This window comes from Hyla sarda, chromosome 6 (assembly GCF_029499605.1).
Source record: "Hyla sarda isolate aHylSar1 chromosome 6, aHylSar1.hap1, whole genome shotgun sequence".
NCBI lineage: Eukaryota > Metazoa > Chordata > Amphibia > Anura > Hylidae > Hyla > Hyla sarda.
Genome location: NC_079194.1, coordinates 294,320,993 through 294,346,160, shown reverse-complemented (window position 1 = coordinate 294,346,160; position 25,168 = coordinate 294,320,993). Strand labels below are relative to the sequence as shown.

The following is a 25,168-nucleotide window of genomic DNA, read 5'->3' as shown; positions in this document are numbered from 1 at the left end:
ATCTGGTACAGTTAGGTTTGCAATTCAGGGCACTGGAAAAGCTGGGATGCATCCACTGGAAGGTTAACCAATATACATATATAGTTATATACATATTACCGTAAAGGGACAGATTTACCAGTTGCTGTAATTAGGGATTTTTTTTTTTGATTTTTTTTTATGTCATGTGACAGCAGAGGTGACTATAGACCAGTGCTTCCCCCCCCCCCCCCCCCCCCCCCAAAAAAAAATGCCTCCAGATGTTACAAAACTATGTTTAGTTTTTCGAGGCCAAAGGCTGTCCCGGCATGCTGAGAGTTGTAGTTTTGCAGCTGCTGGAGGAACCCAGGTTGGAAAACTCTGCTATAGTTAAACATGAGGCCCTTACTGACACTCATAACTAAAATATTCCCCCCCAATAGTTGGTTAGGGAATTCCCAGTTTAGGCAGAAGCCCCCAGTAGTTAATTAGGAAAACATCTGTATTAGGCCCGAGTAGTTAGGTATTGAATCCCCCCCCCCCCCCCCACACACCCTTTTAGGTAAAACCCCCCAGTAGTTAGGGAAACCCCTCGTTAGGTAGAAGCTCCCAGTAGATAGGGAAACCCCCTTATTAAATAGAAGCCCCCATAGTAAGTTAGGGAATTCTCTTGTTAGGTAGAAGCCCCCAGTAGTAAGGTAGGGAATGCAACTTTTTAGGTAAAAGTCCCAGTAGGTAGGAAATAAATCCTCCCTTTTAAGTAGGATCCCCCCAGAAATTAGGTAGTTGTGTAGGTAGGGAACCTCTTATTCGATAGATGCCCCCATTAGTTTCCCCCAGTAAGTCCTCTCCAAAAGAAAATAATAAAACTCACACTCACCTTCACTCCGCTTCCGCACTGAGGCCTCTGCATCCTCCGCTGTTAGTGGTGCAGGACCTTCTTCTGTTAGTCAGAGTGGTGCAGGACCTGCTGAAGGACCTGCGCATGCGCTCAAAACGCGTCTGACATCACCACCTTCACCTGCAACCTGTGTTGTCTGCTGGATTTTAAATAAAGCTGCGTTTTACTGCATATGTGCTGGATCATCGCATTTTCTCAGGACCTGCTGTGCATTGTAATGACATCATCGCATGGCAGGTCCAGCACCACTTCAGATAACAAAGCAATCGATGAAGAGGCCTCAGCACTACAATGAAGGGAAGGGGAGAGGGATTTTTATATTTTGCAGGTATCGGGGACACCTGCACAAGTACTCGTGCAAATGTTCGGTATCGGCGCTAATATTGTTACCTGTATTGCCATCAGGACATCCTTAATGGACAGATTATTGCTGCAAAGTCATCAAGTTATGTAGGAACTATAGTGTTAGGACTTTGCAGCTACATACAGTACATTACCCCCCACGGATTTCAGCTACTACTGTCCTAGGGTGAGTTGAGACCGTGCACTATCACAGACCCCATAATACCAGACTCACTTTTCTTGAATGTGCCCATTTTATATTTCACTAAATATAGGAAATCAGGGTAATTGATTACATTGGGCAGTGTTTCCCAACTAGGGCACCTCCAGCTGTGGCAAAACTAGAACTCCAGCAACCTTAGGACCTTGTTGGGCTTCCGGCCAGTCCTAGGACAAAGACAACCTGCAAAATCTAAAGCAGCGTTTTCTAACCAGGGTGCCTCCAGCTGTTGTAAAACTACAAGTCCCAGCAACCCTAGGACCTTATTGGGCTTTCAGCCAAGCAGAGTTTCCTAACCAGGGTGCCTCCAGCTTTTGCAAAACTACAACTCCCAGCAACCCTAGGACCTTATTGGGCTTCCGGCCAGGCCTAGGACAAAGTCAAACTGCAGAATCTAAAGTAGTGTTTCCCCAACCAGGGTGCCTCCAGCTGTTGGAAAACTACAATGCCCAGCAACCCTGGGACCTTATTAGGCTTCCGGCCAAGCAGCGTTTCCATACCAGGGTGCCTCCTGATGTTGCAAAACTACAACTCCCAGCATGCCCGGGCAGCCTTCTGGATGTTGCAGTTTTACAACAGCTGGAGGCACCCTGGTAGGGAAACACTGACCTATTATGAATATTATTTTGGTCTAAAAAGTTAATTATTAATATTAAAGCAAGTAGTAAATAGCCCCCCCAATAGCCTTTCATTGTTTGTAACTCTTTTGGAAGGGATAGGGAAATCTAGCAGGAGTATAACTCCCATTATTGCATTGTGTGAATAAGAACTTCCGCGCAGCCGGTCATCACTACTCTCACCGGTATGTTGTGAACGCTTCACTTATCACCGCTGCCAGGTACGTTCGCTGGCGGGTGACTCAGTCAATGGGCGGCTGACAGCGACTCTCACTTTCTCTATTATTACTGCACAAAGGTTTCCATCCTATTCATACAGAATGACCCCCGATACTGCACGGTGACATCATCATCTGTAAACATGACATCATAGTAACAACTGAGCCCCCTGAAATAACATTATAGGGGTACTCCGGTGAAAAACATTATTATTATTATTATTATTTTTTTTTTTTTATCAACTGGTGCCAGAAAGTTTAACAGATTTGTAAGTTACTTCTATTAAAAAAATCTTAATCCTTCCAGTATTTATCAGTTGCTGTATGCTCCACAGGAAGTTCTTTTCTTTTTGAATTCCTCTACTGTCTTGTCCACAGTGCTCTCTGCTGACACCTCTGTCCATGTCAGGAACTGCCCAGAACAACAGAGGTTTGCTATGGGGGATTTGCTCCTGCTCTGGACAGTTCCTGATATGGACAGAGGTGTCAGCAGAGAGCACTGTGTTCAGACAGAAGAGGAATTCAAAAAGAAAAGAACTTCCTGTGGAGCATACAGCAACTGATAAGTACTGGAAGGGTTAAGATTTTTTAAATAGAAGTAATTTACAAATCTGTTTAACTTTCTGGCACCAGTTGATTTAAAAAAAAAATAATAATAATTACCACTGGAGTACCCCTTTAAAAAGTGATGACACACAGGATGTTCACTAACAGGTGGAGGCGCTAAAATACAATGTATCACCTAAGTCACATGACCCCTCAGTTTGCCCCTGAGAATGATTGTACGATGTCTGTACAGGTAGATGATGTTTTCTATTGTTCATGTTCTGTCATTCACGTCTATGTAAATGATGAATGCAAATAGGGGTATTGTATGTATACAGCACCTTCTCGGTAGGATATGAAGTACTGTATACCTGTATATGCAGACAATGGATTATATGTAGCTATCAATCTATACGTTACATTATAATGTTGATATATTCTATGTAGTTACCTGTATATGATGTGTACAGCAGTTATCTCCAACCTGCGGACCTCCAGATATTGCAAAACTACAACTCCCAGCATGCTCGGACAGCCAACTATATGTTGTATACTATGTATATGAGGTGTCAGATAGAGATATATATATATATATATATATATATATATATATATATATATATATATATATATATGTGTGTATGTATAGTGTCAGTAGACAATGTATGATAGGTACAATATATATGTACAATTAATACAGAATCTATATGGAGTAGACTATGTATATGAGGTGTACAGAGTATATAGTATCTATATGTTGTATACTATGTATATGAGGTGTACAGTGTATATAGTATCTATATGTTGTATATAATGAGATGTCAGTAGATACAATGTAAGATATGTACAGTGTATATAGTATCTAAATGTTGTATACTATGTACAGTATATGATATGTAGTGTATAATACAGTAGCTGTGTATACAGTGTATGAGGTGTACATTGAGAGGTCTGTAGACAATGTATGAGGTGTGAAGTGTATACAGTATATATATATATATATATATATATATATATACACACACACACACATGTTGTACAATCAATGTATATGTTGTGTCTGTAGACACTATGTATAGTGTTTGTGTATATATTTGTTGTATACAATGTATATGAGAGGTCTGTAGACAATGTATGAGGTGTGAATTGTATACAGTATATATATATATATATATATATATATATATATATATATATATATATACACACACACACATGTTGTACAATCAATGTATATGTTGTGTCTGTAGACACTATGTATAGTGTTTGTGTATATATTTGTTGTATACAATGTATATGAGAGGTCTGTAGACAATGTATGAGGTGTGAATTGTATACAGTATATATATATATATATATATATATATATATATACACACACACACGTTGTACAATCAATGTATATGTTGTGTCTGTAGACACTATGTATAGTGTTTGTGTATATATTTGTTGTATACAATGTATATGAGAGGTCTGTAGACAATGTATGAGGTGTGAATTGTATACAGTATATATATATATATATATATATATATATATATATATATATACACACACACACATGTTGTACAATCAATGTATATGTTGTGTCTGTAGACACTATGTATAGTGTTTGTGTATATATTTGTTGTATACAATGTATATGAGAGGTCTGTAGACAATGTATGAGGTGTGAATTGTATACAGTATATATATATATATATATATATATATACACACACACACACATGTTGTACAATCAATGTATATGTTGTGTCTGTAGACACTATGTATAGTGTTTGTGTATATATTTGTTGTATACAATGTATATGAGAGGTCTGTAGACAATGTATGAGGTGTGAGTTGTATACAGTATGTATATATGTTGTACAATCAATGTATGACATGTCTGTAGACATAACGTATATGTATAGTGTATGTATATATGTTGTATAATCAATGTATATGATGTGTCTGTAGACACTATGTATAGTGTATGTGTATATATTTGTTGTATACAATGTATATGAGAGGTCTGTAGACAATGTATGAGCTGTGAAGTGTATACAGTATATATATATGTTGTACAATCAATGTATATGTTGTGTCTGTAGACACTATGTATAGTGTATGTGTATATATTTGTTGTATACAATGTATATGAAAGGTCTGTAGACAATGTATGAGGTGTGAAGTGTATACAGTATATATATATATATGTTGTACAATCAATGTATATGAAGTGTCTGTAGACACAATGTATATGTATATTTGTTGTATACAATGTATATGAAGTGTGAAGTGTATACAGTATATATATATATATTGTACAATCAATGTATATGAGAGGTCTGTAGACACAACGTATAGTGTATGTATATATAATTTGTTGTATACAATGCAGGAGATGTCAGCAGACACAATGTACGGCTCCTTCTATGGTCACTCGCGGATCCCGTCTCCCCTCACCCCGGTCCCCCGCCTCCTCACCCCGGTCCCCCGGTCCCCCGCCTCCTCACCCCGGCCCCCCGCCTCCTCACCGTCCGCCGCTCCGCTCATCTCTATCAGGGTCTCCTCCTCTTTCCTCCCGTTTCGGATCATGGTTCCCGGCTGATCCCCCTGGTCTCCCCGGGACACGAAGAAGAGACGAGGCCGGGAGCTGCTGCCAGCAACACGGGGACCCGGCGGATATAACCTCCTCCCCCAGACACCGCGGCCTCCTCCCCGGCTCCTCCCCAGCCTCCTCCGCCCCTCACTACATTGTGTACATGAGGGGGACTACATCTCCCAGCGTGTCCTGACCGCTCCTGCTGGGGGTTGTAGTACAGGAGTCAGCTGGGGGTGGTAGTACAGAAGTCAGATGAGGGTTGTAGTACAAGAGTCAGCCGGGGGTTGTAGTACAGGAGTCAGTTGGGGGTTGTAGTACAGGAGTCAGCTGAGGGTTGTAGTACAAGCGTCAGCCGGGGGTTGTAGTACAAGAGTCAGCTGGGGGTTGTAGTACAGCAGTTAGTTGGGGGTTGTAGTACAGGAGCCAGTTGGGATTGTAGTACAGCAGTTAGCTGGGGATTGTAGTACAGGAGTCAGGTGGGTGTTGTAGTACAGGAGTCAGCTGAGGGTGGTAGTACAGCAGTTAGATGGGGGTTGTAGTACAGGAGTCAGCTGAGGGTGGTAGTACAGCAGTTAGCTGGGGGTTGTAGTACAGGAGCCAGCTGGGGGTGGTAGTATAGCAGTTAGCTGGGGGTTGTAGTACAGGAGCCCGCTGAGGATGGTAGTACAGCAGTTAGCTGGGGGTTGTAGTACAGGAGCCTGCTGAGGATGGTAGTACAGCAGTTAGCTGGGGGTTGCAGTACAGGAGCCAGCTGGGGGTGGTAGTACAGCAGTTAGCTGGGGGTTGTAGTACAGGAGCCCGCTGAGGATGGTAGTACAGCAGTTAGCTGGGGGTTGTAGTACAGCAGTTAGCTGGGGGTTGTAGTACAGCAGTTAGCTGGGGGTTGTAGTACAGGAGCCCGCTGAGGATGGTAGTACAGCAGTCAGTTGGGGGTTGTAGTACAGGAGCCCGCTGAGGGTGGTAGTATAGCAGTTAGCTGGGGGTTATAGTACAGGAGCCCGCTGAGGGTGGTAGTATAGCAGTCAGTTGGGGGTTGTAGTACAGGAGCCCGCTGAGGGTGGTAGTATAGCAGTTAGCTGGGGGTTATAGTACAGGAGCCCGCTGAGGGTGGTAGTATAGCAGTTAGCTGGGGGTTGTAGTACAGGAGTCAGCTGGGGGTTGTAGTACAGCAGTTAGCTGGGGGTTGTAGTACAGCAGTTAGCTGGGGGTTGTAGTACAGGAGCCCGCTGAGGGTGGTAGTATAGCAGTCAGTTGGGGGTTGTAGTACAGGAGCCCGCTGAGGGTGGTAGTATAGCAGTTAGCTGGGGGTTGTAGTACAGGAGCCAGCTGAGGGTGGTAGTACAGCAGTTAGTTGGGGGTTGTAGTACAGGAGCCCGCTGAGGGTGGTAGTACAGCAGTTAGCTGGAGGTTGTAGTACAGGAGTCAGCTGGGGGTTGTAGTACAGCAGTTAGCTGGGGGTTATAGTACAGGAGCCCGCTGAGGGTGGTAGTATAGCAGTTAGCTGGGCAGCCCCCACTATAATGTCTTCCCTGTGAGGCCCGGGACAATATGGAGCCGTTGCCCCTAGCACCTGGTCACCACAGGCAGCAGGAAAATGGCGACTTTTATTATATTTCACAATTATTAGTTAATAAATCAGAAACAAAACTGTATACAGAGCACAGGGAACCGAAGTTATATTACACGCCATGTTCATTTTTTTTGTCAAAATTTGGATGTCTACAGTCTGGAGACCCCAAATCACACTGAGATCTCTAATATAATAATGGGGACCCCAAAGATGGTAGCCCCCCATATCCCTCCATGTCAGAGTTTCCCAACCAGGGTGCCTCCAGCTGTTGCAAAACTACAACTCCCATATAAACTGTCCTGACAATCTGTAAATGGAAGAAGGTTCCTAATTGGTTGCTATGGGCAATGGTGCCACAGGGTTCTCCAAAGTGTGGACCTCCAGATGCTGCAAAAGTACAACTCCCAGCATGCCTGGAATGGGTGTATGTGTATAGGGGGTGTACATGTGGTATAGGTGGTGTATATGCTGTATGGGGGTGTATGTACTGTATGAAGGGTGTACATGCTGTATGTGCTGTATGGGGGTGTATATGCTGTATGAGGGGTGTACATGCTGTATAGGGGGTGTATGTGCTGTATGAGGGGTGTACGTGCTGTATGGGGGGTGTACATGTGGTATAGGTGGTGTATATGCTGTATGGGGGTGTATGTACTGTATGAAGGGTGTACATGCTGTATGTGCTGTATGGGGGTGTATATGCTGTATGAGGGGTGTACATGCTGTATGGGGGGTGTATGTGCTGTATGAGGGGTGTACGTGCTGTATGGGGGGGTGTAAATGCTGAATGAGAGTGTATGTGCTGCATGGGGGGTGTACGTGCTGTATGGGGGTGTATGTGCTGTATGAGGGGTGTATGTGCTGTATTGGGGGTATATGTGCTGTAAGGGGGTGTATGTGCTGTATTGGGGGTGTATGTGCTGTATGAGGGGTGCATGTGCTGTATGAGGGGTGTATATGTGCTGTATGAGGGGTGTACATGCTGTATAGGGGGTGTATGTGCTGTATGAGGGGTGTATATGCTGTATGAGGGGTGTACGTGCTGTATAGGGGGTGTATGTGCTGTATGAGGGGTGTATGTGCTGTATGAGGGGTGTACATGCTGTATGGGGTGTATGTGCTGTATGGGAGGTGTATGTGCTGTATGAGGGGTGTATGTGCTGTATGAGGGGTGTACATTCTGTATGGGGTGTATGTGCTGTATGGGGGGTGTACATGCTGTATAGGGGTGTATGGGGGGTGTATATGCTGTATGAGGGTGTACGTGCTATATGGGGGGGTGTATATGCTGTATGAGGGTGTACGTGCTGTATGGGGGTGTATGTGCTGTATGAGGGGGCGTATGTCCTGTATAGGGGGTATATGTGCAGTATGGGGTGTATGTGCTGTATGAGGAGTGTATGTGCAATATGGGGGTGTATGTGCTGTATAGGGGGTGAATGTGCAGTATGGGGGTGTATGTGCTGTATGGGGGGTGTATGTGCTGTATGGGGGGTGTACATGCTGTATGGGGGTGTATGTGCTGTATGGGGGGTGTACGTGCTGTATGGGGGTGTACATGCTGAATGAGAGTGTATGTGCTGCATGGGGGGTGTACATGCTGTATGGTGGTGTATGTGCTGTATGAGGGGTGTATGTGCTGTATGAGGGGTATATGTGCTGTAAGGGGGTGTATGTGCTGTATTGGGGGTGTATGTGCTGTATAGGGTATGTATGTGCTGTATGGGGGTGTATGTGCTGTATACGGGGTGTATGTCCTGTATAGGGGGTGTATGTGCTGTATGAGGGTGTATGTGCTGTATACGGTGTGTATGTCCTGTATAAAGGGTGTACGTGCTGTATAGGGGGTGTATGTGCTGTATGAGGGGTGTAGGTGCTGTATGGGGGGTGTACGTGCTGTATAGGGGGTGTATGTGCTGTATGGGGGGTGTATATGCTGTATGAGGGTGTACGTGCTGTATGGGGGTGTATGTGCTGTATGAGGGGTGTATGTCCTGTATAGGGGGTATATGTGCAGTATGGGGGTGTATGCTGTATGAGGGGTGTATGTGCAGTATGGGGGTTATGTGCTGTATAGGGGGTGAATGTGCAGTATGGGGGTGTATGTGCTGTATGGGGATGTACGTGCTTTATGGGGTGTATGTGCTGTATGGGGGGTGTACATGCTGTATGGGGGTGTACATGCTGTATGGGGGTGTATGTGCTGTATGGGGGGTGTACGTGCTGTATAGGGGTGTAAATGCTGAATGAGAGTGTATGTGCTGCATGGGGGGTGTACGTGCTGTATGGGGGTGTATGTGCTGTATGAGGGGTGTATGTGCTGTAAGGGGGTGTATGTGCTGTATTGGGGGTGTATGTGCTGTATAGGGGATGTATGTGCTGTATAGGGGATGTATGTGCTGTATGGGGGTGTATGTGCTGTATAGGGGGTGTATGTCCTGTATGAGGGTGTATGTGCTGTATGAGGGTGTATGTGCTGTATACGGGGTGTATGTCCTGTATAAAGGGTGTACGTGCTGTATAGGGGATGTATGTGCTGTATGAGGGGTGTAGGTGCTGTATGGGGGGTGTACGTGCTGTATGGGGTGTATGTGATGTAGGTGGGGTGTATGTGCTGTATGAGGGGTGTATGTGCTGTATGGGGGTGTAGGTGCTGTATGGGGGGTGTACGTGCTGTATGGGGTGTATGTGCTGTAGGGGGGGGTGTATGTGCTGTATGAAGGGTGTATGTGCTGTATGAGGGGTGTATGTGCTGTGTGGGGGGTGTAAGTGCTTTATGGGGGTGTATATGCTGAATGGGGGGTGTACATGCAGTATAAGGAGGGGATGTATGTCTTGAATGGGGGTTGCATGTGCTGTATTAGGTGTACAGGCTGTATGGGGCTGTACGTGCTGTCTGGATAGTGTAAATGCTGTATGTATGGGGGTTATCTCTGTTGTATGGAGGTGTATGTGCTGTATGGAGAGTGTACATGCTGTCTGGGGGGGGTGTACTATATGGGGGGTACGTCCTGTATGAGGGGGTGTATGTGCTGTCTTTGGGACCTACATACTCAATGGCAGGTGTATGTGCTTATGGGGGTGTATGTACTCTATGGAGGGTGTGTGTACTGTATGGGGAGTGTACATGCTGTGTGGGGGGTGTACGTGCTGTATGGGAGTGTACGTGCTATATGGGGGTGTGTGTGGTGTATGGGGTGGTATACATGCTGTATGGGGGCTGTATGTGCTGTATGTGGGTGTACGTACTGTATAGAGGTGTACATGCAGTATAAGGAGGGGGTCTATGTCCTGAATGGGAGTTGTATGTGCTGTATTAGGGTGTACAGGCTGTATGGGGGGGTGTTCTGTATGGGGAGTGTACATGCTGCCTGGGGGGTGTACATACTCAGTGGTGGGTGTATGTACTTATGGGGGTGTACGTATTCTATGGAGGGTGTGTGTACTGTATGGGGGTGAATGTGCTGTATGGTAGGTGAACATGCTGTATGGTGGGTGTACATGCTAGTGTAGGTCCTGTATTGGGGTGTGTACGTACTGTATGAGGGGTGTACATCCTGAATGGGGGGGGTGTACATACTGTATGGGGGTGTATGTGCTGTATGGGCATGTATGTGCTGTATGGGAGTGTATGTGCTGTATGAGGGGTGTACGTACTGTATGGGAGGTGTACATGCTGTATGGACGGTGTATGTACTATATGGGGGTGTAGGTGCTGTATGGGAGGTGTACATCCTGTATGGGCAGTGTACTTACTTTATGGGGTTGTACGTTCTATATGGGAAGTGTCAATGCTGTATGGGCGGTGAATGTACTGTATGGGGGTGTATGTACTGTATGGGGGTGTACATGCTATATGGGAAGTGTACATGCTGTATGGGCGGTGTATTTACTGTATGGGGATGTACGTGCTATATGGGAAGTGTACATGCTGTATGGGCGGTGTATGTACTGTATGGGCGGGTACGTGCTGTATGGGCATTGTATGTACTACATGGGAGGTGTACATGCTGTATGGACAGTGTATGGACTGTATGGAGGTGTAGGTGCTGTATGGGAGGTGTACATCCTGTATGGGCAGTGTACTTACTGTATGGGGTTGTACGTGCTATATGGGAAGTGTAAATGCTGTATGGGCAGTGTATGTACTGTATGGGGGTGTACATGCTATATAGGAAGTGTACATGCTGTATGGGCAGTGTATGTACTGTATGGGGGTGTACGTGCTATATGGGAAGTGTACATGCTGTATGGGCGGTGTATTTACTGTATGGGGATGTACGTGCTATATGGGAAGTGTACATGCTGTATGGGCGGTGTATGTACTGTATGGGCGGGTACGTGCTGCATGGGCATTGTATGTACTACATGGGAGGTGTACATGCTGTATGGACAGTGTATGGACAGTATGGAGGTGTAGGTGCTGTATGGGAGGTGTACATCCTGTATGGGCAGTGTACTTACTGTATGGGGTTGTACGTGCTATATGGGAAGTGTAAATGCTGTATGGGCAGTGTATGTACTGTATGGGGGTGTACATGCTATATAGGAAGTGTACATGCTGTATGGGCAGTGTATGTACTGTATGGGGGTGTACGTGCTATTTGGGAAGCGTACATGCTGTATGGGCGGTGTATGTACTGTAAGGGGGTGTACGTGCTATATGGGAAGTGTACATGCTGTATGGGAGGTGTATGTACTGTATAGGGGTGTACGTGCTGTATGGGAAGTGTACGTGCTGTATGGGCGGTGTATGTACTGTATGGGGGTGGACGTGCTGTATGTGCATTGTATGTACTGTATGGGAGGTGTGCATGCTGTATTGACGGTGTATGTACTGTATGGGGGTGTAGGTGCTGTATGTGAGGTGTACATCCTGTATGGGCAGTGTATGTACTGTATGGGGTTGTACGTGCTATATGGGAAGTGTACATGCTGTATGGGCGGTGTATGTACTGTATGGGGGTGTACGTGCTATTTGGGAAGTGTACATGCTGTATGGGCGGTGTATGTACTGTATGGGGGTGTACGTGCTATATGGGAAGTGTACATGCTGTATGGGTGGTGTATGTACTGTATGGGGGTGTGCATGCTTTATGGGAAGTGTTCATGCTGTATGGGCGGTGTATGTACTGTATGGGGGTGGACGTGCTGTATGGGCATTGTATGCACTGTATGGGAGGTGTGCATGCTGTATGGACGGTGTATGTACTGTATGTGTAGGTGCTGTATGGGAGGTGTACATCCTGTATGGGCAGTGTACTTACTGTATGGGGTTGTACGTGCTATCTGGGAAGTGTACATGCTGTATGGGCAGTGTATGTATTGTATGGGGGTGTACATGCTATATGGGAGGTGTATGTACTGTATGGTGGTGTACGTGCTATATGGGAAGTGTTCTTGCTGTATGGGTGGTGTATGTACTGTATGGGGGTGTACATGCTATATGGGAAGTGTACATGCTGTATGGGTGGTGTATGTACTGTATGGGGGTGTACGTGCTGTATGGGAAGTGTACATGCTGTATGGGTGGTGTATGTACTGTATGGGGGTGTACATGCTATATGGGAAGTGTACATGCTGTATGGGTGGTAAATGTACTGTATGGGGGTGTATGTGCTATATGGGAAGTGTACATGCTGTATGGGTGGTGTATGTACTGTATGGGGGTGTACATGCTATATGGGAAGTGTATATGCTATATGGGCAGTGTATGTACTGTAGGGGGGTGTACATGCTATATGGGAAGTGTACATGCTGTATGGGCGGTGTATGTACTGTATGGGGTTGTACGTGCTATATGGGAAGTGTACATGCTGTATGGGTGGTGTATGTACTGTACGGGAGGTATACATGCTGCATGGCTATGTACGTACTGTATGGCGGTGTATGTACTGTATGGAGGTAATTTGCATTTTTTCCATAAGATACAGGGTTTTTTTTTTTTTTTTGTGTGCTGTTTTGCCGAGCCGGACATGTCATTATATTATTAGAATGTAGGGGGAGTCACATCCGTTGATCACAGATTACAGGCACTGGTCCCCGCATACAGTTTACACGAGTGTTTCCTCTAACAGGGAGCAGTAAGTGTCAGGGACATGTTTATATACCGAGTCAAATAGGAAAGAAATCCTCTTAGTTTGTTCAATTTTTTTTTTCCATTTTACTATCTATAGCAGTGTTTTCCACAGCCAAAGGCTGTCCAAGCATGCTGGGAGTTGTAGTTTTGCAACAGCTGGAGGCACACTGTTTGGAAAACACTGATTTAAATTATAAAATAATCCTGAAATCTTGCAACTTTCATTCTGGCCACTTGGGCCTAAAACTAAGCAGACTTCCTGTTGTGTTTGTGATGATAAGGAGGAGGCTGCTGGAAAGTGATCTATACAGCATTACACTGAGAGGTTATACCAATAGGAGCTCAGCCTCCCCCTCCCTGTAGATAGAAAAGACAATAGGAGCTCAGCCTTCCCTGTAGAATTGTGTCACCACAGGTCACAGAGCATGCTCACAAACCTCCCCCATACAATGAATAGGGTTGGGAAATTTTCTTTGTATCGATGTCTATATAGCTTGCCATAAAGCAAGGAGTTAAGATTCCCCCTCCCTGTAGATAGAGAAGCCAATAGGAGCTCGGCTTCCCCCTCCCTGCACACAGAGAAGACAATAGGAACTCAGCGTTTCCCTCTCTGTAGATAGAGAATACAATTGAAGCTCAGCCCTCCCATCCCTGTAGATAGAGAAGACAATATGTGCTCAGCTTCCCCTTCCCTGCACATCTGCACATGTCACAGAGCATGCTCACAAACCTCCCCCATACAATGAATAGGGTCCGGAAATTTTCTTTGTATGTATGTCCATGGGGATTGCCATAAAGCATATCACTAAATGCTGTTAAAGCTCGGGTGCGTTCTTTTTAAAGGGGTTGTTCAGACTCCTTATCACTGCCTACTATGATGGACATCATATTAGTACAGACCCTGGTGTTTAATGTGGCCCTTTGCTTTTGCAAAAAGAGAGCAGGCTATTAAAAGACCATTAAAGTACCCTCCTCGGGCCTCTAGACCGGAGTCTTCTCCTTTGATTTCCATCTATAGGCGACCAGCAATATGGCGGCCATTACAGACCCTACAGCCTCAGTCTAAGATTTATGGTATCCCCACCTATCACTGAATAGGTGTCAGGGGACGCCCCACACTCGATGGTCAATCAGACATTCATGACAATATCCTAATGGAAATGTTGCCTGATTGTTTACAAATACAAGGCCGGAGTTTTAATGGGGAAGTTTGAGCAATGATTTCGGATTTTGTACCGTATGGGTGTTTCCTGATGTTACATGTAGTTCGCACCCCACAGCTCGGTTGTTGGCGACCGCCCACGTGTACACATGAGCCGCTATGAACTATATTTAGCCAGAAGTTAATGGCAGCCTGTGCCATGTAGTCTGTTATTTTCTCCATACACATTCACCACAATAAAGATGAGTAAACCAGCTCTACACGGGGGATGCTGGGAGTGGTTGTCAGAACGGACTATATTATATTATACAAAGTATAGCTCTGTAATCCTACCACATGTTATCTCCTTCATACATTACCTCCCTACATCTCTCTCTCTATTATTTTTTATGTATTAGTTTTATTTTATATTATACATTTTCAAAATTCTGTGGAATTACATATTTATTATTTTATTTTGAGAATAATTTCTAAAAGCTGTATCTGAATATAATAGTAAAATATTATAATATTATTTTCCAATGACATTAATAGAGTCCAGGTATTCTTTAAATGTTATAATTTGCTTTCCTCATTTCTTAGATGATTTTGATTTTTTTTTGTCTGATCTAAAGTTGTCCATACACATTAGATAAGTGAACTTGCAGATCTCCGCCTGACTAGGCACCCAACTAATATGTATGGGAGCCTCCTGACTCTTCTCTGACGGCTGATGTTGAGGAAAGGATCGGGCATGATGGATTAAATCCTTTTGTTGTTGTGGCTATAGGATCCTGGAGGTAACGGAGGAGTCTGGAGGTAACAGAGGAGTCTGGAGGTAACAGAGGAGTCTGGAGGTAACAGAGGAGTCTGGAGGTAACAGGGGAGTCTGGGGGTAACAGGAGAGTCTGGAGGTAACACGGGAGTCTGGAGGTAACACGGGAGTCTGGAGGTAACACGGGAGTCTGGAGGTAACAAGGGAGTCTGGAGGGAACAGGGGAGTCTGGAGGTAACAGAGGAGTCTGGAGGTAACAGGGGAGTCTGGAGGTAACACGGGAGTCTGGAGGTAACACGGGAGTCTGGAGGTAACGGGAGTCTGGAGGGAAAAGGGGAGTCTGGAGGGAACAGGGGAGTCTGGAGGGAACAGGGGAGTTTGGAGGGAACAGGGGAGTCTGGAGGTAACAGAGGAGTCTGGAGGTAACAGGGGAGTCTGGAGGTAACAGGGGAGTCTGGAGGTAACAGGGGAGTCTGGAGGGAACAGGGGAGTCTGGAGGGAACAGGGGAGTCTGGAGGGAACAGAGGAGTCTGGAGGTAACAGGGGAGTCTGGAGGTAACACGGGAGTCTGGAGGTAACACGGGAGTCTGGAGGTAACACGGAGTCTGGAGGTAACGGGAGTCTGGAGGGAACAGGGGAGTCTGGAGGGAACAGGGGAGTCTGGAGGGAACAGGGGAGTCTGGAGGGAACAGGGGAGTCTGGAGGGAACAGGGGAGTTTGGAGGGAACAGGGGAGTCTGGAGGGAACAGGGGAGTCTGGAGGTAACACGGGGAGTCTGGAGGGAACAGGGGAGTCTGGAGGGAACAGGGGAGTCTGGAGGGAACAGGGGAGTCTGGAGGGAACAGGGGAGTCTGGAGAGAACAGGGGAGTCTGGAGAGAACAGGGGAGTCTGGAGAGAACAGGGGAGTCTGGAGAGAACAGGAGTCTGGAGGTAACAGAGGAGTCTGGAGGTAACACAGGGAGTCTGGAGGGAACAGGGGAGTCTGGAGGCAACAGGGGAGTCTGGAGGCAACAGGGGAGTCTGGAGGCAACAGGGGAGTCTGGAGGCAACAGGGGAGTCTGGAGAGAACAGGGGAGTCTGGAGAGAACAGGGGAGTCTGGAGAGAACAGGGGAGTCTGGAGGTAACGGGAGTCTGGAGGTAATGGGAGTCTGGAGAGAACAGGGGAGTCTGGAGGTAACGGGAGTCTGGAGGTAATGGGAGTCTGGAGAGAACAGGGGAGTCTGGAGGTAACGGGAGTCTGGAGGTAATGGGAGTCTGGAGAGAACAGGGGAGTCTGGAGGGAACAGGAGAGTCTGGAGGGAACAGCAGAATCTGGAGGTAACGGGAGTCTGGAGGTAACAGGGGAGTCTGGAGAAAACAGGGGAGTTTGGAGAAAACAGGGGAGTCTGGAGAAAACAGGGGAGTCTGGAGAAAACAGGGGAGTCTGGAGAAAACAGGGGAGTCTGGAGAAAACGGGAGTCTGGAGAAAACGGGAGTCTGGAGAAAACAGGGGAGTCTGGAGAAAACAGGGGAGTCTGGAGAAAACAGGGGAGTCTGGAGGTAATGGGAGTCTGGAGGGAACAGGGGAGTCTGGAGGGAACAGGGGAGTCTGGAGGGAACAGGAGTCTGGAGGTAACAGGAGTCTGGAGGTAACAGGGGAGTCTGGAGAAAACAGGGGAGTCTGGAGGTAACAGGGGAGTCTGGAGGGAACAGGGGAGTCTGGAGAAAACAGGGGAGTCTGGAGAAAACAGGGGAGTCTGGAGAAAACGGGGGAGTCTGGAGAAAACGGGGGAGTCTGGAGAAAACAGGGGAGTCTGGAGAAAACAGGGGAGTCTGGAGAAAACAGGGGAGTCTGGAGAAAACAGGGGAGTCTGGAGGTAATGGGAGTCTGGAGAGAACAGGGGAGTCTGGAGGGAACAGGAGAGTCTGGAGGGAACAGCAGAATCTGGAGGTAACGGGAGTCTGGAGGTAACAGGGGAGTCTGGAGAAAACAGGGGAGTCTGGAGAAAACAGGGGAGTCTGGAGAAAACAGGGGAGTCTGGAGAAAACAGGGGAGTCTGGAGAAAACAGGGGAGTCTGGAGAAAACGGGAGTCTGGAGAAAACGGGAGTCTGGAGAAAACAGGGGAGTCTGGAGAAAACAGGGGAGTCTGGAGAAAACAGGGGAGTCTGGAGGTAATGGGAGTCTGGAGGGAACAGGGGAGTCTGGAGAAAACAGGGGAGTCTGGAGGTAACAGGGGAGTCTGGAGGTAACAGGGGAGTCTGGAGGGAACAGGGGAGTCTGGAGAAAACAGGGGAGTCTGGAGAAAACGGGAGTCTGGAGAAAACGGGAGTCTGGAGAAAACAGGGGAGTCTGGAGAAAACAGGGGAGTCTGGAGAAAACAGGGGAGTCTGGAGGTAATGGGAGTCTGGAGGGAACAGGGGAGTCTGGAGGGAACAGGGGAGTCTGGAGGGAACAGGAGTCTGGAGGTAACAGGAGTCTGGAGGTAACAGGGGAGTCTGGAGAAAACAGGGGAGTCTGGAGGTAACAGGGGAGTCTGGAGGGAACAGGGGAGTCTGGAGAAAACAGGGGAGTCTGGAGAAAACGGGGGAGTCTGGAGAAAACGGGGGAGTCTGGAGAAAACAGGGGAGTCTGGAGAAAACAGGGGAGTCTGGAGAAAACAGGGGAGTCTGGAGAAAACAGGGGAGTCTGGAGAAAACAGGGGAGTCTGGAGAAAACAGGGGAGTCTGGAGGTAATGGGAGTCTGGAGAGAACAGGGGAGTCTGGAGGGAACAGGAGAGTCTGGAGGGAACAGCAGAATCTGGAGGTAACGGGAGTCTGGAGGTAACAGGGGAGTCTGGAGAAAACAGGGGAGTCTGGAGAAAACAGGGGAGTCTGGAGAAAACAGGGGAGTCTGGAGAAAACAGGGGAGTCTGGAGAAAACGGGAGTCTGGAGAAAACGGGAGTCTGGAGAAAACAGGGGAGTCTGGAGAAAACAGGGGAGTCTGGAGAAAACAGGGGAGTCTGGAGGTAATGGGAGTCTGGAGGGAACAGGGGAGTCTGGAGGGAACAGGGGAGTCTAGAGGGAACAGGAGTCTGGAGGTAACAGGAGTCTGGAGGTAACAGGGGAGTCTGGAGAAAACAGGGGAGTCTGGAGGTAACAGGGGAGTCTGGAGGTAACAGGGGAGTCTGGAGGGAACAGGGGAGTCTGGAGAAAACAGGGGAGTCTGGAGAAAACAGGGGAGTCTGGAGAAAACAGGGGAGTCTGGAGAAAACAGGGGAGTCTGGAGGTAATGGGAGTCTGGAGGGAACAGGGGAGTCTGGAGGGAACAGGGGAGTCTGGAGGGAACAGGAGTCTGGAGGTAACAGGGGAGTCTGGAGGTAACAGGGGAGTCTGGAGAAAACAGGGGAGTCTGGAGGTAACATGGGAGTCTGGAGGGAACAGGAGAGTCCGGAGGTAACAGGGGAGTCTGGAGGTAACATGGGAGTCTGGAGGGAACAGGAGAGTCTGGAGGGAACGGGGGAGTCTGGAGGCAACAGGGGAGTCTGGAGGAAACAGGGGAGTCCGGAGGTAATGGGATTCTGGAGGGAACAGGAGAGTCTGGAGGTAACAGGGGAGTCTGGAGGAAACAGGGGAGTCTGGAGGTAATGGGATTCTGGAGGGAACAGGAGAGTCTGGAGGTAACAGGGGAGTCTGGAGGTAACAGGGGAGTCCAGAGTTAACATGGGAGTCTGGCAGCGGGCCTTCTCCACTCTCCCCATTTAGAACAAACTGAAGCCAAGGGTTAACAATGGGAGAGCTATCTGTCAGCAGAACGAGTAGTTGCATCTTATGTATATGGCCAGCTTTATATCTATTTGTAATTTAAGAATAAATAAATACATTAATAATACAATTAAGAAGTGCATTGTCATATCAAATAATAAACTATAAATAATTAAAATACTTATTTTTCTCTGTAAATAATGATTACAAAATTCCAAAAAATAAAGAATAATTAATTTTTATTAAAGTAATACTCTGTCAAAATGCTTTTTTTTTTTATATATATAATATGCTTATGCTGTCTGCATGAAAAAAAAAAAAATATATATGTATTTCCCCTATCGCTCCCCTGGTGCCTCTGGTGCATTCTTCTTCCTGGTTCAGGGGCCCAGAACGTCACAGTACAGCTCAGCGAATCGCTGTCCAGAGTGGTGTCCCACCCAGTGATTGGCTGAGCAGCAGTTTTGACATAGTGAGCCCCAGACTTCTTCCCGGTGCCCGGGCCCAATATGTCACATTGCCGCTCAGCCAACCACTGGCCCTGTATGTGCTCCAATCATCACTTTCATTCAATTTAAAGGGGTATTCTAACAAAGTACATCGCTTAGGTATTGCAGACACTCCAATAGACAATGCATGGAGCACAGAGAGTCGGGCCCCATTTTGGAAATCGTTAGGGAAATCCCAGAGGTCGGACATCCCCCAGGGCGACACATAGAACAGCACTGTTACACACTGTAGCAAAACGACATAAACCACATGTATTTGCAGATTATCCATATGGCTGTAATGCTGCAGCCCTCAGGCTTAGGCCATGTTCACACGGCTTTTTTCCGAGTGGAATTCTGGCGCTAAATTCTGGGAAATTTCAGCCTTCAGGACAGTCCCACTCTTTTCAATGGGATTCTGCTGCTATGTGCACATGGCGGAATTTGCGCTTCAACATCTGCTACGGAAATCTCAATTCCAGCATCCGCAAAAAGAATAGATTTCTCTATTCTGTCTACAGATTCCGCTCGTAAATGCCCTGTCGTCTATAAGACAGCGCATTTCTGAGCGGTGCTAGCGCCCACCGGTTCAATCAAATGTGCGGAATGTTCATCTGTGTTTTCCATTCGGACATTCCGCACATTTTCGGCCATGTGAACCTGGCCTTATACAGAAGACTGTATATCTAATGCTCTGATGTGCTGAAGTCGCATGTTTTTGCTCCTCTGTGTCACTTCCCGATCATGTGATGATGTCATGTGGTTCAGAGTGTGTGTGACGCCTGACAGTCTGTATAAAGTTTTCACGTACAGGAACCATATGGAGTATATTCCATACATGCATAGAGCTTCTCCTGTATGATCTGGTGAATCTAGCCTATTAATATGTAGGTGAGCTTATTCAATATGTTTGACAAATATGTTGCAAATGTTAAGATATAGTCCCGATTTATGCAACCGCGTGAAATGACTCAAAAAATAATTCCTGAAAGTTCCTTTGTTTTATTTTTTTGTTTTTTTGTAATATTATAGCGCCATCTAGTGGACAAGCAATACAATGAGCCTAGGTTCACCTCAACGAGGCTTTCCTCATAACCCATGTATCTTCTATCCACAGAATAAATAGTGCAGTGTTTTCCTAACATCGTGTCCCCCGCTCTTGCCAAACTATAACTCCCAGCAAGCCCGGACGTCTATGTAAAAATCTTAACCCTTCCAGTACTTTTCAGCTGCTGTATGCTCCTCAGGAAGTTGTGTAGTGCCACTTCTGTCCATAACAGAGCAAATACCCATAGCAAACCTTTCCTGCTCCAGACATTTTCTGAGACAGACAGAGGTGTCAGCAGAGAGCACTGTGGTCAGACTGGAAAGAACTACACAACTTCCTGTGGAGCATACAGCAGCTGATAAGTACTGGAAGGGTTAGGATTTAGAAATAGAGAGTAATTTTCAAATTTGTTTAACTTTCTAGCACCAGTTGATTTGAAAAAAAAAAAAAAAATCCCCTCCAGGGTCCACATTTAAGTCCCATTGATCAGCTATCAGCAGCTGACATCTGTCGGTAATGATGGACAGATCTATATCTATACAGATCACTGCATTTAAACATTTAATGCCGCTATTCCCTGGTGTCTAGTGGTCCCATAGCTCCCCCGCAATGTAATGGTTTGCTAGGGAATCCAGAGGCCTTACCTTGTCCTTAGCATCTTCCCTGGCTCTGTGATTGTTATAGGCTGCCTTTGGCAGCCCTTAGCAATAGAGCACAGATTTCATGGATCAATGTAATGCAATAGCATTACATTGATCTATGTTAGCCATCTAATGATGGCTTATAATAGGCCCCTAAGGGGGCCAAAAAGTGTGTAAAAAAAACAAAAACTAAAAAACTACAGCTCATGGCATGGTATTCCTGGATTTTTTATTTCACTATGCTACAGGGGCTATAAAGTTAGTATAGTTCATAATACAGTGTCTGTACCTGTGTTTAATGGCTGGTCTTGCTTTATTATGTGATCTCTGCCCCGGATGTTCATTTTTAGCAGCATACAAAATGAGTGTTGTCTCAGGCCGTTCCCAGGTTGCAGTGCAGCCAAAGACATTACATCACCAGTCAGTCAGTGCTGAAAGGGAGTCTGTCTGTGCTTGAATGTGTGGAGCGACCACTGGGTGGGAAGGAGATCATTCTCCATAGGGATATAGGGAATTGTAGTTTCAAGCATAGCACAGAATGGAAGGGAGCCTAGCTGTGCTGCAATTATGGGGTGATGTGTGGGAGGGAGATAAGCCACCTGCCACCCAGAAACAAAGGATCCTGGGGATTGTAGTCTGAGGAAGGCCACAGAAACAAGAAGTAGCCAGTTCACACAATGGACACAGTAATGTACTACCAACACAAGCATGGCTCCTTTGTAAACATGTCCACTACTGGGGGACAGGTAATTAGTAAAGTCACCTTAGGTTGGATAACCTCTTTAACATCTTCAGAACATTGGGCGTACCTGTACACCCTAGTCCCGTTCCCATTGTATGAAGCATGCTCAGGAGCTGAGCACACTTCATACTGGTGGGTCCCGGTTGCTATAATGCCAGGCATTGCCTATCAGGCCGATGTCCAGCATTAACCCTTTAGATGCTGTGACCAATTGTGATCACTGTGTCTACTCCCCAGTAGCTGAGATGGGCTGATCAGGACACCTGCACCATAATCGTGGGGTCTTGTTCAGCTGTGACGATAGTGGGAGGGCCCCTAACTTCCTCTTCGCAGTCTGATCGACGCTCCTATGCTCCAGGAAGTCATGGCAGCCTGTAATAATGGAGCGCCGATAACACTGATCAATGCTGTTCTATGCCACAGAACTGTTCTGTGTTTGCAGTTTAAAGGGGTACTCTAGTGGAAAACAATTTTTTTCATATCAACTGGCTCAAGAAAGTTAAACAGATTTGTAAATTATGTCTATTAAAAAATCTTAATCCTTCCAGTACGTATTAGCTGCTGAATACTACAGAGGAAATTATTTTCTTTTTGGAACACAGAGCTCTCTGCTGACATCATGAGCACAGTGCTCTCTGCTGACATCTCTGTCCATTTTAGGAACTGTCCATAGCAGCATATGTTTTCTATGGCGATTTTCTCCTACTCTGGACAGTTCTTAAAATGGACAGAGATGTCAGCAGAGAGCACTGTGCTCGTGATGTCAGCAGAAAGCTCTGTGTTCCAAAAAGAAAAGAATTTCCTCTGTAGTATTCAGCAGCTAATAAGTACTGGAAGGATTAAGATTTTTTAATAGAAGTAATTTACAAATCTGTTTAACTTTCTAGCACCAGTTGATTAAAAAAAAAAGTTTTCCACTGGAGTGCCGCTTTAAAGCGTTAGAAGAAAAGGTGGAAAAAAAAAAAAAAAACACACAATGTGCAGTGGGGGGTAAGTTTCTGCTACAGCAGGCTTCCTACCAGAAAATGGAAGCCCATTGACACATATATATATATATATATATATATATATATATATATATATATTGTTAGGATTCGGCTAGCTGGATGTGGATCCTCTGTGTCAGAGAGGGATTGGTGTGGACCGTGCTGGTGGACCGGTTCTAGGTTGCTACTGGTATTCACCAGAGCCCGCCGCAAAGCGGGATGGTCTTGCTGCGGCGGTAGCAACCAGGTCGTATCCACCAGCAACGGCTCAACCTCGCTGACTGCTGAGAAGGCGCGGGACAGAAGGACTAGACAGAGGCAAGGTCAGACGTAGCAGAAGGTCGGGGCAGGTGGCAAGGTACGTAGTCAATGGAGATAGCAAGAGGTCAGGAACACAGTTATGGCAAACACAATAAACGCTTTCTCAAGGCACAATGGCAACAAGATCCGGCAAGGAAGGGAAGGAGAAGTGAGGTTATATAGACAGGGAGCAGGTGGAGGCTAATCAGACAGATTGGGCCAGGCACCAATCATTGGTGCACTGGCCCTTTAAATCTTAGAGAGCTGGCGCGCGCGCGCCCTAAGGAGCGGAGCCGCGCGCGCCAGGATGTGACAGCCGGGGACCGGGACAGGTAAGTGATTTGGGATGCAATTCGCGAGCGAGCCCGCTATACGAATCGCATCCCCGCCGGCAGTGACAGTGCAGCGCTCCCGGTCAGCAGGTCTGACTGGGGCGCTGCAAAGAGAGGAACGCCGCGAGCGCTCCGGGGAGGAGCAGGGACCCGGAGCGCTTGGCGTAACATATATGTGATAGCCTGGGGGAGTAGGGTATATGGGTTTTAGCTGTGCGGTGACTAAAGGGTGTCTGGTTAACCCTTGCTATTCGTGACGCCAGGGTGCGGGCTCCTCTGTAATGCTTGTCCTACTGCCACCCTTCCCAAGAGCGATAGGGAGGTATAGAATAATGGAATGTCCACAACCGGAGAGTTTGCTGAAAACAGTTGGAACTTTTACTGTAGATTTTATGCAACTTCACAACAGGAACAGTCTCTACATATGCAAATTCTCTTGGAGATTGACAAAGGTTGGGACCTTAAGCAATTTAGAGTCTTTAGATTGATATGCGCTGTTCCACTGGATTTAGGTGAATTAGTTGCGGTCCAGTAGTCACGCTAGCTTTAGCTGGGATTAGATTAGAACTCACAGTTTAGGTTCTGCTGAGGCTGTTAGGTTGTTAGGCCTAGCGTGTCTTTGAAAGTAGTGCAGATCCATCCTGCTATTCCGGCATCCACGAGAGCAGCAACCCAAGAGAGCGATCATTGGCTACAGCTCCCTTATATGGGCAGGGGGTGGACTAGTGCTAATTGGTCCATACGGATGTCAATCACCTTCACACAGGATTATGGGTAACATGTGACCCAAGGACCTCCAAAGGTCCTCTAACATGCCATAGAGGATTTAACATGGTCACATGACCGAAGGTCCTGCGACGCTAGACAAGGTAAGTATACTATACATTATATTAAATATACATTATTATTAAATATGTACATATATAAACATCATAGAATTAGAGTAAAGGAGAGGCGACTAGGGGCTGAGCGTAGTTACTCTGACTTTGGGGGCCACCATACAAGGTACGGTATGCAATATGGTACCGGGACACCACATATATAAAAGAAGAGTGACTCACCTGTCCATTCAGGATGGTTGGCTGTACAGGGGGATTGGTGGTACGCCTTGGTGGTCTCTGCAGGTTCTCTTGTTGCAGACATTAGTAAAATCCAGGAATATTTTCGGCTCTTCTAATGGTAATGGAAGCATTTGTTTTTCTTTTTTAGCTTTAAGCAGGTCGGTAATGGGAACGATGACGTTGAGATCCCGGGCTGGTGCCTATGACAAGAGAGTTGGGTCAAAGTTCACTAGTATTTGGAGCAACATTATAAGGAGCTGGGAGGTGGAGGGCCGACCCCAGAATATATACTTAGATTTGATGTCATAATGTCCAATGCTATGATGGAATCAGAAGCCGCTTCTTTAGTGCCCCATGGATACTTTGGTTATAATCCCCCCTTCCCGTGTATGTTTACATATTAGGTACCTACCGTCAGTATTTGGAATAATGGGGGAATGTTCAAGATTCTACCACGACCAAGTCCATTTTCTCCAATAGTTGGTGATCCTGGGAAATGCTAGGCGTTCATCGCTGATTTTACCAAATAGGGGCCGCCGGGAGGTAGCGCAGGCAAGGACGTCACTGATGTCCTGTGTGTGCGGCCATAGTAACAGCACAGCGGAGCAGTGAGGAGGACGCGTGGGTATGGTACTTCACCACTCACCAGACCATCATCTTCAGTGTTCTGACCACTACTTCTCCGGTCCCGGGACCATAGGCCATAGCAGTAGATCGTGACCCCGGACCGGAGGAGCGGTGGTCGGAACACTGGGGCAGTAAACAGGCATACAGCTTCCAGCCATACACTGTATATGGCTGGAGGCTGTATGTCTGTGGGGGAACTATACTGCACCTAATGTGGGGAACTGTACTGCACCTAATGTGGAGAACTATACTGCACCTAATGTG

General features: G+C 46.6%; 2 protein-coding genes across 8 annotated transcripts in view; one reads left to right on the top strand and one right to left on the bottom strand.

Annotated features, from left to right (window-relative positions):
• ANO5 (anoctamin 5) overlaps positions 1-24,466 on the bottom strand; it is a 113,801-nt gene extending 89,335 nt beyond the window's left edge. For 4 of the 7 annotated variants that reach the window (XM_056527796.1, XM_056527798.1, XM_056527799.1 and 1 more), the window contains exon 1: positions 24,278-24,466. In XM_056527796.1, coding sequence (XP_056383771.1) covers positions 24,278-24,359 — 82 coding nt within the window. In that variant the 5' untranslated portion in view covers positions 24,360-24,466. Of the gene's footprint in view, positions 1-5,321; positions 5,830-24,277 lie in introns of those variants that run through there. The other 3 variants (XM_056527797.1, XM_056527800.1, XM_056527802.1) reach the window with 3 other exon arrangements.
• ZDHHC13 (zinc finger DHHC-type palmitoyltransferase 13) overlaps positions 6,961-25,168 on the top strand; it is a 66,874-nt gene continuing 48,666 nt past the window's right edge. The window contains exon 1 of the mRNA XM_056527804.1: positions 6,961-6,986. Coding sequence (XP_056383779.1) covers positions 6,984-6,986 — 3 coding nt within the window. The 5' untranslated portion in view covers positions 6,961-6,983. The remainder of the gene's footprint in view (positions 6,987-25,168) is intronic.